This window comes from Ornithorhynchus anatinus, chromosome 14 (assembly GCF_004115215.2).
Source record: "Ornithorhynchus anatinus isolate Pmale09 chromosome 14, mOrnAna1.pri.v4, whole genome shotgun sequence".
In the NCBI taxonomy this organism is placed as follows: domain Eukaryota; kingdom Metazoa; phylum Chordata; class Mammalia; order Monotremata; family Ornithorhynchidae; genus Ornithorhynchus; species Ornithorhynchus anatinus.
The window spans coordinates 38,783,528-38,801,314 of NC_041741.1; the positions used below are offsets into that span (position 1 = coordinate 38,783,528).

Sequence of the window (17,787 nt, forward strand, 5' to 3'; positions counted from 1 at the left end):
CCTAGGGCAGGTTCTGGTCAGGTCCAGCTAGATTAAGATTGCTGAATGCCCGGTGAAATAAACCCTGCATTAGGTTGGTAAAACTGTGTTGAAGTACTAAATCCCTCAGTGAGTCTGAGTCTCTCCACAGGAGGAAAGGGTCAGAGCTGCTGAACCTGAGCAGGAGACTGGGGCAAGGTTAGGGGAGATGGACATGTCTTTTAATGTTGGCCTCCAAAATGACTCCTGTGACCGATAATAATCTTGAATGTTACACCCATTCTCCTCAAGAGTCCCTAGAAGCAGTGGAGGCGAGTTTGATCCCAGCCCTCTGAGTAAGTGGTTGCTGTAAACTAAAAGCTCCCAAACTGCAAGGTGAGGTATGTTTGAGTGCTTACCTGTATTTCCACCTGGAAGCTGTTTGGTTTCTTCGCCAGATCCCAAGTCCTTCCTTTCTGGAAGTTCAAACCCTACTTGAAGTCCAAGGTAAAATCTTTCGAGGGCTAAATCCCGATTGAGTGAAGTATCCTTGAGTGAGTTTCTATCTATTTCTGTCCCGGTTGATTGCCTGATTCTTTTCAGGAGAACCTCGTCCCATTCCAGGGTTGAGAAAAGAACATTTTAGAAGCCAGGTGTTATTAACCATTATCTTTATTAGACCTCACAGAGGTGTAAACTATACATACAAATACATTAGAAAGATACCCTCTCACAGCAATGCTTCACATTTTGGACCTGAAACCAAGAGGGCTGCAACACATTTCCATACATTCTACAAACCAAAGGGTGTGTTAATCGTTACGTACACAGAATGACAAAGCCCTTTTCTGTTGGCAAAGTAGATGTAATTTGAAAATAGGTCAGCGTGATCTTCCAACTTCAGGGCCTGCATATAAAAATCTTTAGAAGCACGATTCACTAATGTTAATGGAACAACATGGAATTTGACAAGTTGTAGAGAGAAGAAGAACAGGTGGTTGATTTAGCATTGTTGCCAAGAAGCAGGATTCTTTGCGATTAACTTTCATAGTTTCCCCAATTAATTGTTTTGGCAAAAAGGGTTCCTGACTTTGACCTGTGATTTAATCCTAGTAGGTTTGAAAGAGCCAAATGGAGATTATAGCCCAACAAATGACACTGTTGAGGTATCCTGGGGTTTCTCTGCAACACAATGATGTTACATACACAGTATGAAATATTACTTGTCATCAAGTATTGACATTGCAATATGAATAAGCACAGACAAAATTAATAAGCATAGTTAGTGGTTTTTAATATGGATCGCATCATTTAAAGTGAACAGGTCATAGCTGCAATTACGTGAAGGTATTTACTTGTACTGGGAATTTGAGAGTTGCATTAATAGTGGCAAATTTGCTCTTGTAGCATAGAAACTCAGGCTTTTTCATGAAAAAAATGGCCATCAATGTAAATGGGGCCCTTGTCTTTTGCCCATAGACCAGGAATTTCCTTATAAGCAAACGTTAAAATTGGATTTTCTTCTAAACCCCTAAAAAGGGTATAATTTTTTTTAAAAAAATGGAACAAAACTGTATGTTCTTACCCAGTGAATTCCAGGTTTATTAATATTTCACTTTGTTTTTCTGTGATGGTAATCCTGAGGTTTGATGCTAACAACATCTTTCCAGTTAGCAGCCAGAGGGGCTGTATGATATCCGTATAGAAAGAAATACCACATTCTGCAAAAGGTATATTTGAGTACAACTCTTTAGAGAGATCATGTATTTTACTATGTGATCAGATCAAGAAGACATTTTTCACATCACTCTGAAGTATGGATTATAATTCACTTTTGATTACATTGATTTGTGTCACATATTTCATTTTGCTTTATTGTGAATCGATATATCACATAAGTCATACATCTTGTATATTTCAATTGGACAAATTCTATACTTCCATTTCAGTGTACAGTTTACTTTCATTTCTTGTGTAATAAGAGCTTTCAAATACATATCTGTTGCAAAGTCCTCAATAATGAAAATTATGCTATATTACAGTAGCTTTCTCAAGAAATGACACATTATGTCAACCTTGTCCTGAAGGACTAATCAATCAAACATGATTCATTTTAAAGTGATTACTAAAGAAATGACTGATATACCACTTTATTTTGAACCTCTATCAATACATTGCCCAAATTTGCTTAATACACCATAAATGAAAGATGAACATTCAGTTACATTTTTAGAAGTCATTGGGATCGATACTCTTTCATCACGTACACTCAGGATTAATTTCTTAAATATTACTTTCTGCGGTTAAGATAGATATGATTGTGAACTTCCAATAGTCATTCTCCTATTATTTTGGGGCAGGAAAAATGTGTTCAGTGTTTGCAGGTCTGTTTATCACACTTGACCTAAAAGCGATCAAACTAATGAAGCACAATATGTGATGCAGCCTTGGCTCTCATACTTCATTACATCCTCTTTTCCGATGAAAGTTTGATACAGTGTTTGGAGCCCTTGTGTAAACTAGATACAGGCTAAATGAGATTTGATTAAGTTTTTGTGAATCCTATTCTGAATAGAGTGAAAAGATAAGACACAGATACACATAAGAACTATTAGTAAATACCTTGAGGGCTGAGAGGCACCCCTGCAGAGTGGTTAGCAGCAGAAATATTGTATAAGGAACAATTCAAAAAAAGTGAACAGAGATAGCAGAGCAAAACAAGATTAAAAGAGTAATGGACTTGAGATTCCAGGTGGATAATTAAAATAATCAGGATCATTCTGTCGCCACTTTATCCTATGTTAAAACTACTGTACATCAGTGCAGTTTGATCAAAAGAAACTGAGTATCTTTCACTTTTAGAATATATGCAGTGATAACTGGAAAACATGCGAAGTATTACAATGGGGTAAAGTTTCTTTATAAGAAAAACAGGTTTCAAACGACTTAAAAAACAGATATTCCATCTCTCATCAATTTAAAAATAATCAGATCATCTGAAGTGAACTGATGGGACTCTCGGCACAGCAGGGAGAGAATCTGGACTATAAAAGAGCTTTTCCCTTTAAGAAAGAAAAATATCATAATGATCACTGAAGGATGGAAAGAGAAGAAAACATACCTATAACTCATTTGGAATAATGCATTATAAAATAAGAGAAAGGAAAAAATGACTAAAATCTCGATTGGAAGAAAAAGGACAATTGAAAAACAACACCCTCTGTCCCACAGGAATGAGACTTCTTAACTTTAAAGAAAGTACCAGGGAGGTCCTTGTTGGTTTGGTCCCTGTTAGACTGGTATCTTTATACTGTACTATATGCAGTCAAGCTTCAAACTTTATTCTAACTTCCTTTTTGTAAAAATCATACAGAAAAAAATTTATATATATAGATATCATTTTCTGGAATCTGACATGAAAATCTATTTCGGAATATTAGAACAGTGACAAGCAAAATGTGTACTGTAAGATTAAACATTAGCACTTAAAAATTCCTTTATGATATTTCCACAATTAAAATAGATAGATTTGATAAGCTTTACCAAGAAAGGCTCTGGATTTGTGGCCAATTATTATCCTTCAATTTTAAAATCAGAAATGTGGAGGCATTGGAATAGACTGGTCATTTGCAAACATAAAAGAGGAGAGGTCTGAGTGAAATCTTGGCACCTGGAAGATGGATTTGAATGGAAGCAGGATGAATTTGAATGGAAGCAGTGTACTTAGGGGGGAGCCAGCTGAATAGATATGTCTCTAATAAATTAGTACAATTCCTTTAAGACTAAAAAATAACTTTAAAACGTTTTAAATAGACTGATTATAACTTCATCAAGTCAAACATACATTTTCTATCTAGCCTAAAGTTTCAAAGATATCTCTATTTGGGTTTAACTTACTATCCCTCATTCCAAAAAAAACTGAACTGAGTCATTTTTGAACATGAAGATGCTCAAAGAGACTATATAAAGTTAAAAAAAAAACTTCACAGACTGTTAGCCATTTCTTTCAATGCTTTCTTGTAAGTTGTTCTTTTCATTATCAGTAGATAACCTCTGTCTCACTTTGGGACTACTTTGTTCATCAAATCCCAACAAGAGCAGAGACTTTGCTTTAGATAAGTAAAGCTAAATGCTCAACAAGATGCTTGGTGAAAGGAAGAACATCTTCAACCAACCAAGAAATGCCAAAGAATTTCACAAGGGGAGAGGCCAAAAAACTATTTTGAAAGATGGCCATTTATGGTTTTCTTTTTCGGCGCTAAAGGTCTCCTACATTTTGATCATTTGAGTCTACCATGATTGCACAAATTAATTGAAACGTCATTTTAGCTCTGCCATTAATCAATGAATATGTTCCTTCATTTGTGTACCACATTCTTAGTCTAGGAACTTTATTCTACTACACTATAGGAAAGTCTTGGGGAACTCAAGAACCTGAAACATAATGTGGCACTCTAACTTTCATTCTACTCCCTAATGTTGTCCCTATAACCTAGCAGCTTAGTGGACAGTTTGCTGCTTGTGAATGGTTAAAAGTTGAAAGATGATGGCTACACATTATTCTATTCAATAAGCCTATATTTGTAGAATTGTCATTTTCATATTTAAAAAAATATTTCTATGGTTTCTTTTCTATTTTATTTAGTACTTTCTTACACAAACAATAGCACCACTTTGGCTTTGCTGGCCAAATCAGTAATTAGTAAAGCAAAAATGCTACATATCCCTTTTAAAGCCTCATTCAGAATGTACTTGCTTGTCTTGAAGGTCTTCACATCATCATTCTAAATATATGGCTCCATGCTTCAGTATGCAAATCATCGAGAGACAGGTGATTTGAGAATGGTCCCTGCATAGGTCAGCCCTTTTCACGGACAATTAGGAGAATCATTTTCTGTGAACTGATGTGTGTTATGCCCAACCTTCGAAGATTGGATTCAATTGAATAGACAGAGGTTTCAGATCTGGCCAGTTAAATTTGCCAAAAGGCAGAATCTGGCTAATGTATAGTCATCTTACTTGCATTAAGTTCTGTAAAGAGAGCATCCATTTTAGGAAGTGTTTGGAAGCAACTTCTGATGCCCATTGGTGTTCAGTTCTAAACAAGAGGACGAACTCATTCACAGAGAGGATGGTGAGCATATTCTGTTCTCGTAGAATGATATACAGACAAAATGTATCAGTAACTTCAAGAAAGGTATAAATCCATGGATGAGAGGTCATAATAAGAATTTCAGAGAGAAATGTTTGAGATGTTAGATGGTGCATCCATAGCAGTGAAGATGCATGTCAAAGAGGATAACCATCAAATAGTTCCTCTAAGAATCCTTTATGGCAATTGCCAGAGAGATAATTCAGGACTCAAGAGTTCACTGGGCTGATCCAATAACGGTATTATTTATATTCTCTTGTCATGTATGTTCTGAAAAAAGTTTGAGCTATTTAAGAAAGCAGCAAGGGAATTAAGATTCAAATAAAAAGAGTGCTCTCAGGTTGAGAGACCTCGTTTATTGGTCCACATCTACTCTAACATATTTTCTGCTCTCTATCATCCTACCCATTTGCTAGCAGAAATAAAATATATATTATGTGTTGACTTTTTTAATTAAAAACATTCTGAGCTATTAGAATGGCATAGAACATTCTTTACTTTGTTCTTCCCCCCTCCTCCTCTTCTTCTGTCAATGCTTCCAGAAAACAGATTATCCTTGGTTTAGTGAAATGAAGATGGTATCTTTTTATGGCTTAGGATCAGTTGAGAAATCTGCCTATATGACAACCAACTCCATTTTAAGTCATGTAATGGTCTAGATGTAACGCATCCAGGGAATAATTTTTCAGCTGTTGTGGTAATCGGTCCACTGGTAGCTGAGTGGTGGAATGAACATTTTAAAGCCTAAATTTATTGGATATTTTTCATTTAAGAATAAAAATTTCCAAATACGGTTACCCTTCTTCTGCCTGCCTATTTACGGTGCTTTTCTCCAGTGCGTTTGAGAATTCAGACAACTTCCCTTGGTCAGAGAAATGACCAAGCCAGTGGGAATTCAGAGTACATTTTACTCATCAGCCCACTCTTTCCCATAGTATGTGCTCCAGAGAGTTTAATCAAGAGGGAGCATAGTGTTACAAAAGAAGAAAAGATTTGAGGCAACTGCCTCTAAACACAGTCTTCTGTGTAGGTAGAATGGAGGGATTAAAAGACCTGAATAATGGCAGACTCTCTTGGGCCGATATATGCCTCTCATGTAAACGTTTTCTAAGTATCACCTATTAGGAAGATTAAATTCTTAGATGTTTTCCTTTTTGAGATTCTCCCACTTCTTCCTCTCTGTCACTACCTAAATCTTGGTAAGGGTGGTCAGACACTGCCCCATGGCCAGCTCACTCTCTTAGACTCTAATCACGCAGATTCAAAGCCAGCCACTTTAAAGTGCTCTAAAAAGAGCAAGAGGGCAAGGAACGGGACCAGGGACTCTGAGGGGTAGCAGCAGTTTCTCTGATTTGTTTGTAATGTACCACCTACCAAACAAATTCTCAAATTCAAAACTATGTTTTCTTTCACCACATGCAAGTCACCTGAATAGAGTCAAGATCCCCAAGTTGTTAGTTTTTGCCAACAAGACCTGCGATTGAATTTAGCAAGGGGCAACTGAAGAAACTCAATTAACTCTCCTGAGTTGCACCTGGTTACATTTCCAAGCTTGGGGATAAATTGCCACATTGTCCACCAGAAAGTGTTCTCAGGGTTTAGAAAAAAAAAATGGAGAGGTAGGGTAGCTCTTTTGCCCAGTTGCCATGAGATGGAAGCTCAGATCTCAAAACAGGGACTTTCTTTGCCAGAGCTTCTTGTATCTCCACTCCTGGAAAGGATGAGAGAGGTCTAGATCTCCCCCCCACCTACTTCCCCATTCCTATACTTTTGGGATAAGATTTGCCCCCGCCGCTGATCCACCTCAGCCATGTAATGTCACCAGGCACAAAAATCAATGTGCCCCAGGAGCAAAATCTCATATACAACTAGTAAACTAAAGAGGCTTTATCTTGGATTTTTTGATTGACATTATTGTCCCTGATTTTTGAAGGGATTTCTGAATCCCTTTTACTATTTCTATAGGGCAGACCTGTTAGTGCACCCTGCAGCTTAGCTTCAATGGTTCAAGACTTTCTGGTCTGGAGGAGGGAGTTTTGTAGTGTATTTGCTACCAGATGTCATTCACTGATGAAAATAAAAAGAATGCAGCCCTAGACAAAGTAGGTATTAGATATGGAGAATATTGTGACTCTTAATTAGACATTGTTTAATTATTTTAAATTGTTGTGTGTTAAATCAGTAGACCTCACCCTGCCAGTAAGATGGGGATGCTTCTAAGTCTTTTAAAAAGGAGAAGGTACAATTTAATGCCTTGGAGAGATATTTACTAAATGGATGTTGATGCCTGAAAGGGTCAATGTATGCTCAGAAATGGAGCATTTGCTCCCTTTTCACTGATAAAGTGGCTTTGATTCTCTCTCTCTGCATTCATAAGAATATATGTATGTACATATATATATATATTTGTATATATAGTATTTTAAACCTGTGGGCAGAAATCAATTCTGTGATCATTAAACGTTAATCCAAATTGCTTTGAAAAGCTTTTAAACTATTCTTGGGATAATCTGGACATAGATTCTGTGTTTGAGTAATCTGTTAATGCATCGTACAGTAATAGTAATACTACTTCCTACTTAAAGTTTCTTTAGCCCAGTATCTCAAAGGCTTTCCAACATCTCTCAGGAAACATCGTAGGATAAGAATCTGACCCATTATTTTATCAATTCTCACCCCACCCCTGTGAGGTAGGTAGATGTCGTGAATGATGTGTTCCCATTTTACAGATGGGAAAACTGAGGCTTAGAGAGGTGAAGTGACTTGCCCACAGTCACACAGTGGGGAGTCAGTGGCAGAACAAAGAACAATTTTCAGAGCCAGAATTGAATCCTGATTCTTACACCTCTGCTCTCACCACTAGACTGGTTCCTCTCTAGATTCTCAGACCCAAATCTCAAGAAGAAAGCAACTGCACTTTTTATTTTCAGGTTGTTTTCAGAGGACTGGAAATTGAAACATGGAACTTCTCATCTTTCCAAACTGACATTTGTATTTTAAAATGTACTTCCCTTTGTGTCATCTTTGGCTGGGCGTACAGTATAATCTTTTCTTTGCTTGAACCTGGTACGGTTTTGGCCAGACCCTCTCATAAAACAAACTACAAAATAGCACCATTGTACTATAAAACAGAGTTTTACATACTGCTTGATATATCTGTATAGTTGATATGCTAAATTTTACATACGGCTTTACATGGAAAAAGGTTACTTATAAGGTTGCAAAACATTTTGTAACCTGAAGGAATCATTGAGGGTTTAAGAGCCTACATATGCTTTAACTGCTTCTAAAAATTATTTGCTTCACAAGTTGCGACTACTTGCACCTTAGCAAGATGTGGAAAAATAAAGCTTTGTCTCTAAAAATAAATGTCTCCAACCCATATTTGGTCAAAATGCCACAGATGGAATTCATGTATGTTAAACAATGTTAGTTACTTTACTGCTGCTGCTGCTACTGAGAATGTCAAACTGTGCAAATATAAATGGGGTAGACAAACAATCTTATCAGACACTGTAAAACAAACAGGCTGTGGCTTGTAAAGAAGTGCAAATAAAAAAAAAACCACTTAGACAAGGCTGGTGAATGTCTCCAGCAGCCGGGTTCATAGATTAATTTAGTGCAATTGGGTCCATCAAAGGCCCATGCGTATCTGGGCTTTTGAAGGGCACAGGACTAAGATTTTGTGCAGGACATTGAAGACAGTTTAAAGCTCAAATAGCTATATACCAACTCCAGCATTTTAGCAGCGAGTTGGTTGGCGACAATGTGTACTAAAGACTTAATATTGGAATGTTTAGTTGCATTGTTCATTGGGAGAATGCCCATTATTTGAGATTTTATCAAGCTTATTAAAACTATGTTTTGTTTTTAAGTCTTCCAATGTTTAACAAATAACTTATTTACAGCAAAGTATCCTGCAGGTGGCACATTCATCCTTCACTCCTCTGGATGGTATTTCTTACATTCTGTAGCTCCTGTTTCCTGCACTCCCTCTACTTGCGTTCTTCAAATGTACTTCCTGAAAACAATGGGAAAAAAAATCCTCATTAATCTTAATTAAGCTAATACCGTGGCTTAATGAACAGATCTAAAGTACTGCTTATCAGTCCATGTAATGACCTCTGGAACTAAAGTTTCTCTCCTTCTTATCTCCTAGTAGGAGTATCTGAGCCCGAATGGGACACTTTGGGTCAGTCCTGCCCACCCAGGTAAGTTGTTAAACCCTTGGGCTTCTTGAACTTCACCAACTCAGTGGGTCCTTCTGCTGTCATCGTGAAGAGTTTATTTTGGAGGAATTTATTTTCAGAGAAGGAGCACGGGGACAGGTGTAAGACCTCCGTTCTGTTCGAGAAACTTGTGAAATGGAAGTGAGCTTCGCCTCTCCATGGGAAAGAATTAGGAGCCCGAAGTCTGAGTTCTTGCTATGACAAACCATCAGTGGCCTAGAAGTCTCTTTGCTCCCCATCTGGAAAACTGGGAGAGTACATGTCTATTCCCTACCTTAACAAGAAGCTTTGAGGAGATGATGGATAATCAACAGGTTGATGCAGGAGAAAGGTGCCATCTAAAAGATTCAGTACATTTTCCTAACCGAGGTGCACGAGGGGGCAATAGAGAAGGGAGAGAAACCTCCCCCTACTCCAACTCTCACTCTGTTGGAGCAGGCGTGCCTAACCCTGCTTGAGTTAGAGATTCTCTGCTCAGGCATCACCTGCTGCACTCGCTCTGAGCTGTGTCGTAGAGGTATCACACAGGAATGAAGCAGTGGATCTGTGCAGAAGGCAGAACCACTACTAGACTAATCCCACTGCCCCACTCCCTTTCTCCTGAAGACTGCTCTGTGCCCGTAGATAGACCCTCTAGGGTTTACCCAGTGAAAGGACCTGATGTAACAGTGTAGTAAAGATGGGAGGAGGAGGAGGAAGAAACTCTTTCTTCCAAACCACATAAGTGTGTCTCACCACCTGTGGATATCCTTAAGGAAATCAGTTATTATTATTATCTTTTTGAGATGTAGCATGGAGTGGAGTTTCGAGCTCGGGCCTAGGAATGAGAAGGACCTGGATTCTAATCCCAGTTCCTCCTTTTGTCTGCTGGGTGGCAAGTCACTTAACTTCTCTGGGCCTCAGTTACCTCATCTGTAAAATGGGAATTAAGACTGTGAGCTCCATGTGGGACGTGGACGGTGTCCAACCTGATTAGCTTGAATCTACCCCGGTGCTTTGAACAGTGCCTGGAACGTAGTAAGCGCTTAACAAACATCATAAAAAGTGTGAAACTGTAAGCTCCTTGTGGTCAGGGAAGATGTGTGTCAAATCTGTTACAGTGTACTCTCCCAAGTACTTAGTACAGTGCTCTGCACACAGTAAGTGCTTAATAAATAGGACTGATTGATTGAGAGATGGACAATGGGCTCATAATCGTCTAGCTTGACCTTGAATCACTCACAGAAAGGGACCTTGCATGCAATTTGTACTATTTTTCCATTGGGTAACTCTGGGCCACCTTTCACCACTGGCTTTTTCCTAAGTGGCTTTTTCATAAGTCTGGTATGTTTTAATACCAGTTGTGTAAGGCAGTCACCCTTGAGTTCCCAAAGCTCGGGTTTTCCAGTCACTTGGGAGATGCAGGTTAACCAAGCTAGTTAGCATCTCTACAAAATGTCCAGAAGATGTCCAGTAGAAGAGTGAAGGAGAAAGAAATAGCCAGGGCTCTTCCCAGATAGAACATCTAGCCTTTGCATAACCCAAAATGAATGGAAATGGAATACAAATCCAAAGAGAATATAAGCAATTTGCTTTGCAGTCTTATTCGCTGGCAGGCATATTGGCTTTCAAAAGTTCTAGAAGAAAATTTCCTGGTATTTATCCATGACATTTCCTCCCAAGCAGAAAAGCCTCCTCTATTAGTTCATGGCTCTAGTTTATGATGGCTGAGTCATCAAAGAAAGACATTGCGCTCAGATAGGTCAAGGGTACCAGTGTTGTATTTTATCTCCAAGCCAAATATGTGATGCTTTCTTTCCTCTCCTGCAATAGAAGGGGTCGGTTTGAGTCTGAGCAAGACCTGGGGGGCAGGAAGGCCGATTCTAGGCCTGACATTGCAGCTAATCAGAAGCACAGGCAGCCACACACGACCAACCCCGGGCTCCTCCTCAAGTAGCACGTTTCCCGCGAACACATACAGCTGAGACCATTCAAAACCAGCTGGAATGTCTGGTTCGAGTTTGGCTCTCTTCCCAGGGTTTTGCACATGATTCCTTTGTTGCAGACAATGACAGTGATATAACAAAAGTACGCAGGGACTGTGGTCTCAGTCACATCTGTTGCTTTGCTCATTGTCTTAATTTAATTATGCAGGGGATGAATGGCAAATGACAGCCATGTTAAGAACAGCAGTCAGTGCTGGAACCTACCTCATAATCACTTCTTGAAGGGTTATGAAACTGTCCCCATTTCAGGCAAGCAAAAACTTTTCACTTCAACTTTTCACTTCATCAGCTCATCCAGAGCAAACAAACCAACCAAAGCAGGGCAGACTTTTGAAAGGAAAGTCGTCCTTTCTCTAGGGATAAAGGCATTCTTTAGTTTTCCCGGGGATCCATATAGGATCACCCCGGTATAGGATCATCCAAGTATTTGTTTTCAAGGTCTTTGGGATCGTTATGAGGCAGGGCAGGTCAGTTCTTCTAAAGGTCAGCTCAGTTTCCTCATCTAAAAAATGGGGTTTGAAGACCTCTTCCCTTTCCTTTTAGATTGTGAGCCCTGGGTAGGACATGGACTCTGATCTGATTTTCTTTGTAATTAGGCTAGTGCTCAGGATAGTGCTTGGTACATAATAAGCACCTAATAAACATTACTATTATTGTTTTCATTATTACTATCATCATTATTATTAACCAGATCTTTCTTGGGCACAAGGTATGATTGACCCATTCTCTGAACCTCTGGCTTCAGAATAATTATTATACTTTCCCAGGCACTTAGTATAGTCCCCTGAACATAGCAAGCATTTAATAATCACCACTGATTGACTGATCAATTGATCTCAGTCAGTTGCCTATCTATTTTAAAAAATCTCCATCGGTGATCAAGTTTGGTGAATTTGGTACCCTGGCTTCAATCCACAACTAACTCACATCTTGGGGAAGCCTATTATAAAATGACGTGCTATTATCTAGATTTGGTTAGTGCAGCCCCAGGTGCAGAGGAAGGGCATGACGCTTGAGAAATACTGACTTCATGAAGTGGGAGGCCTTTCTTACATAAAGGCTGTTCCTGAACTGGGCAAGGACTATTTTGTGAAAGGATTTTTCTAGTGGAAAACTTCCTTTGACCTGAAGCTTCTCGGAGCAAATTAAATGTCGACACCTACCAATCTCTGGGTAGATGTGTGGTGCAGATAGGAATAGTGCTTATTGAGCTATTTGTCAGTCTTGATCTAGAAGCAACATGGCCTAATGGAAAGAGCATGGGCCCGGGGTCATAAGACCTGGGTTCTGATCCCAGCTTAGCCACTTGCCTGCTATGTAATCTTGGGCAAGTCCTTTGATTTCTTTGTGCCTCGGTGTCTCATCTGTAAAAGAGGGAAAAAATAATTGGATTCCCTCCTCCTTAGACTGTGAGCCCCATGTGGAAGAGTGATTGTGTTCAATCCACTTATACTGTACCTAGTGAAGTGCTTGGCGCATAGTAAGTGCTTACCAAATACCACAATTATTATTATTATCAGAACCCGCCTTGGCTTTCATCTTTCCACCTGCTTGATGGGAAGACCCTCTTCAGTTTTTCACCCTCCTGTTGCTCTGGGAGCTTCCTGCTAGTCCATAGAGTCCAGGTAGGCTGGCAGAAAGGTGAGGAGAGCAAGGCAGGGTCCTCAACACCTCTGCAGAACAGCTGCACAACTACGTGGATTCCCAGATTAGCCAGGAGATATCCTGGAAAGCATGGTCTCAGAGCCAAAATTATCCAGACATATAACCAGAGATAAATGATGTTCATCTGATTCCAGGATTAGCAACACAATTTACTATTTGCCAATCTCTCTTTAGTGACTTTGAAAATGAAGCCAGAAAGGGTTATATTATTAGGAAACATGTTTTTGGGAGTTGGCTTTGGAAATGAGTATTGGTTTTTGACTCATGTAGATTTGAATAAAGTGTGGGATAGGCCATATCTGGGCAAAGGCAGAGTTAAAACAAAGGACCTAGATCAATTTACCAATGGTATTTATTGAGCACTTACTGCATGTGGAGTACTGTATTAATTAATGGCTTGGGATAGTGCAATTCAGTTGGCAGTGGGGGAGGGAAATTTTTAAAACAAATTACAGATATGGAAAGCAACAGACTATAAAATGACCTAGGGGTGGGAGTAGGGTGGATGAATATGAAAGTGCTGGGAATATGGGCACAAGTACATAGGTCAGGCAGAAGGGAGAGAGAATATGATGAAGAGATTAGAAGTTAGGAAAGACTTCTTGTAATAGATATGATTTCATTAGGGCTTTGAAAATTGAAAGAATGTTGGTCTTTCAGATATGAAGGGGGAGGGAGTTTCAGGCAAGAAGGAGGGTGTGAAAGATGAGATCAAGGCATAAGTTCTAGGTTGGAATTAGAAGAGCAAAATTTGTAGGTTGAATTTTAATGGGAGATGAGTGAGGGGAGACTAGGAAGTCTGAGTAGCATGAGTAGGAAGGGGAGAACTGATTAAAGTGCCTTAAAACCAATTGTAAGGAGTTTCCGATAGATGTGGAAATGGAAGGGCAACCATTGGTGCTTTTTGAGGAGTGGGGAGATTAGAGCAGAGTGACTCTTTAGAAAAATGATCTGGGCAATAGAGTGAAGCATGGACTGGAGAGGGAAGAGACTGTAGGCAGAGAAGTCATTGAGGAGGCTGATGCGGTATTCTAGATAGTATATGACCACTGCTTGGTCCGGCATGGTGGCCATTTGGATAAAGAGAAAGTGGAGGATTCTAGAAAGATTGTGGAGACAAAATTGACAGCATTTTGTGACTGACTGAATATGTGGGTTGAATGAGAGCAATGAGTTGAGTTTAATGCCAAGGCTGTGGACTTGAGAGACAGGGAGGATTTGTGGTGGTGTTCACAGTGATGAGAAAGTCAGCCAGCAGAGAGGGTTTGGGTGGGAAGATGAAGAGATCTGATGTCATTCCTACAGAAATCTACCAGAAAGGATGGGACTATGCCTCAAAATATGACTGAAAAATGGTACAAGACTTGGAAGATCCTACTTTAATCAAGGAGAAAGGTGAAGTAGAGACTGTAAAATCCCAGTATATCTTAGTGCTTTACATTCCTAACAAGATTCTAGGCAGAGGCTGGATAACCTACTGAATAATCTTGCTTACCTACTATGTTGGATATGGAGTCTCTCATCAAAAACGTGGCTGAGCCTGGGTCCGGTCACTTTCTTCCAGGAAGACCACAGGACTACAAGCCTGTAAGTGTGTGGGAACCCGGCACACCATGAAGTTACAGACAGAACCCAATTTTGATTTTAATGACTACAGCATAGAGCTAATGATGTGCCTTGATGCTACAGTCTGCCCCACTTAAATGTGCCAGTGATTTTCGGGATTAACCATATTCTCCCTGAATGTCAACTTGGCTTCCGACCAAAAAACAGACACGATCTTTGCAGCAAGACAACACAGAAATTCAGGGAGTCTCACCAAGAGCTCTCTTTGCTCTATTCAGGTACTTGGCAAAAACATTAGGCCTTATTAGCAGATTTGGATCCTGGACATCCATAGCCAAGTTGGTTGCTCTGAAAAACTCATTTGAGCCCAAGGCCATTGATGGTATAGACAGTCAAATCTTGAAGTTGCACTGTCTAATCATTTTCTTCATCATTAATGGAGAAAAGCTGATCTGTGGTGTAGGTCCAGTACTGATCAACCTATTCTATGCCATGAGAGTGAAGATGTGAAAGGGACCAAGAACCTAGTATCTCAAAATGCACTCCATTATTTGCCTATATCCGGTTTAAAAATATAGTGTAGCCTCAGCTCCTTTTTGAAAGCACAAAATTTCTCATTAATAGAGAACATGATTGATATTTTCAAGATCTTACATTTTTACCAACTTAATAAAACCACCCCATCTATTTATTAATAGAAATGATGATTATTGAAATTTCTTGAAATCAGGCCTGGGATTGACTGCCACTATTCCACTGTTTGAACTCTTTAGACCCTTGCCTCTAAGACAAAAAGCAGGCATGGAGGAGTATGATATTGGGCAGTTTTGAGTTCACATAGGAAGCAGTGATGCTTTAAGGATTTAAATTTCCAGCCCTGCTCACATAGAATAAGCAAAGTTTTGTACAATATCATGTCCTGGAGAAATACTTGAGAATCATATGCCTGTTGAGAGTCATGTGCTGCTGTTTTATTAGGTATTTGATATGGAAGTACTGTGAGTAGCTGAGAGTGACCTCGTCATCTAAATATCTGCTTTGGAATTTTTAAACTCCTTGGAACGACAAGTTCAAATTCCAGCAGGGTTGCCTCAGCCTTTCATCCCTGTCAGGCAGATAAATCAAACGGCTGGCAATTTACTCATTGTTTTTGAATATGACCTTAAAAACCGAGATTCCCATCTGCTCAGGATGATCGTTGGGCTATGCCTACACAGTATATTAAATAACTGCATTTTCTATAACCATCAGGCTCGCTCTTTTGATTCAGACAGTTCATCTACAAATACAGATGGTATAATTTCAAGTGGAATAGGAAATGGAGGTGGATTAAAATAAAAACCCTCTCAGAGCCATAGAGGCAGGGTGAGACTGGTAAGGGAATTTGAACTCTCTTCTGGAACTAGAGTGCTTGCAGAGTAAATCTCCCCACCTCTCTAAAAGAAGTTTCAATAGACAAAGGAGAAGAAGTGCTTAGTATCATGCTCAGCACATTGTAAGCACTCAATAATAGGATTGATTGATTGAAGAAGACAGATAGGTAGAGTTGACTGGCTCTGGAAACCAAGTATTGTGGTTCTCTTGGTGTATCCAATTCTTTGTCTCTCTCCAGGTGTGGTATAGCTACACCTGGTCCTTTTTGAAAGAACAGGGGCTAGGGTTAATGTCAGTGACCAATTTTTGGTGTCATTATTACTGTTTTCCGGGTCTTAGATTTTCATCACCTTACTAAAATGAGGTCATCTAGAACTCTTCCATTCTCAACTTGAAATCTTTAACGTATAGCTCAAAAAGCTGTTTAGAAGAATATTGGAAGGTGTGATTCTCCTCTGCATAAATATTACATGCATTTACACATATTTACATTAGTAAAAGTTTTAAGATTAAAACCTCTTCAGGAATGTTGGCAACGTAGAGTAAATCTTATTCTAGGAGAACAATTCTATTTTGAAGGGAGGGAGATGGACCCCTCATTCCAGCAATTCACACACATGCACACAGGAAAATCTATCAAGCACTCAGATATCCTGACTTCTTTTTAGTGGTTAGAGCTAGGGAGAATGGTAAAAACATTCTGCATGATGAGTAGATCAAGATTTATAAAAAAGACAGAAGCCTCGCTCTCTTTTTCTCTCTCAATCTATCGGTCTCTCACACACACATCCACATTCACATCCACACACAAATACATTCACACAAGGAGGTGTCCCTTCCCAGGGCAAGGGAGCTGATAATTTCATTTCCCCCTACTCATTTTCATGCCCTGTTTACCCTAATTAATGCTGTGGCCCCACTAGGCCATATTCAGGAAGGCTAGCTGAACTTGTTTCTACATAGACAAATAGTTCTTTGACTCAGCTCTCTCCTAGCCCAGTCCAACAACAGCCCTGCCTAGAATCTTTGTCAGGAGCCCTGTCCAACAATATAGTCACAGTTCATTTAGAGCCAGGGAAATTTAGGGATCATAGAAACACTTGATAGAATGACCCATTAGTGATAATGATTCTTCCACATTTTATATAATTAGAATGTTTCCACATCTCTATAATACGATGGATATAAAGAAGTCTTGGAGTTTGCTTTAGAAATATTTCTTGCTTCATCAGATCTGACTGTGGGCTTGGTATTAATGAATTGAATACATAGATCCCTTCTCAAATGCAAGTTTTAGGTTACCAAATCAATTCCTGATTAATCCCCTAAGTGGGCTGGGCCGGGTCTTCTCCTCCTCAGCAGGGCCTATAGAAGATCCAGTTCCTCCCAGTCAAGTGAAGCAGACAATACCCTCCCTTGAGCTGGAGAGTTAGTAACTGGTTGTCGTGAAGGAAGTGGCTGCTTCCATTCGAGCTCAAATATTCAGATTCCCAAGGCATTGGCAACTCGGCTGACTTTTCTCACATATTGGTCCTTTGGGTTAGACAGTATTATGGTACAACAGTATGTAATTCTAAGATTCTCGCCATTTATTCGTGGATGTCTCCATTTCATGCCCCTTATCCTTTTATGTTACATGCCTGCTTTAATCTTAAAATCAGAGAAGTCCCAATGACGTTCTATCAGGCTGCAAAATGTTGGCACTGAGTTTAATATTTTTGTGGGACATTGTAAAGCAGGTTAGAGCAAAATACTACTTCGACTGTTGATTCTGTGGACCACATATTTGGTTAGCTGTTTGCATTTGTCTCCACTTCTTTAAAAGAAAAAGTTGAAAGAGATTATCTTGCCCAGAGTC

At 39.4% G+C, this 17,787-nt stretch overlaps 1 protein-coding gene across 8 annotated transcripts in view; it reads right to left on the reverse strand.

Moving 5' to 3' along the window:
* Positions 1-612: 612 nt before the first annotated feature.
* IGF1 (insulin like growth factor 1) overlaps positions 613-17,787 on the reverse strand; it is an 89,668-nt gene continuing 72,493 nt past the window's right edge. For 7 of the 8 annotated variants that reach the window (XM_029078629.2, XM_029078623.2, XM_029078627.2 and 4 more), the window contains one exon: positions 613-9,131. In XM_029078629.2, the coding sequence (XP_028934462.1) occupies positions 9,106-9,131 (26 nt within the window). In that variant the 3' untranslated portion in view covers positions 613-9,105. Of the gene's footprint in view, positions 9,132-12,634; positions 12,689-17,787 lie in introns of all 8 variants that reach the window. The other variant, XM_029078626.2, reaches the window with a different exon arrangement.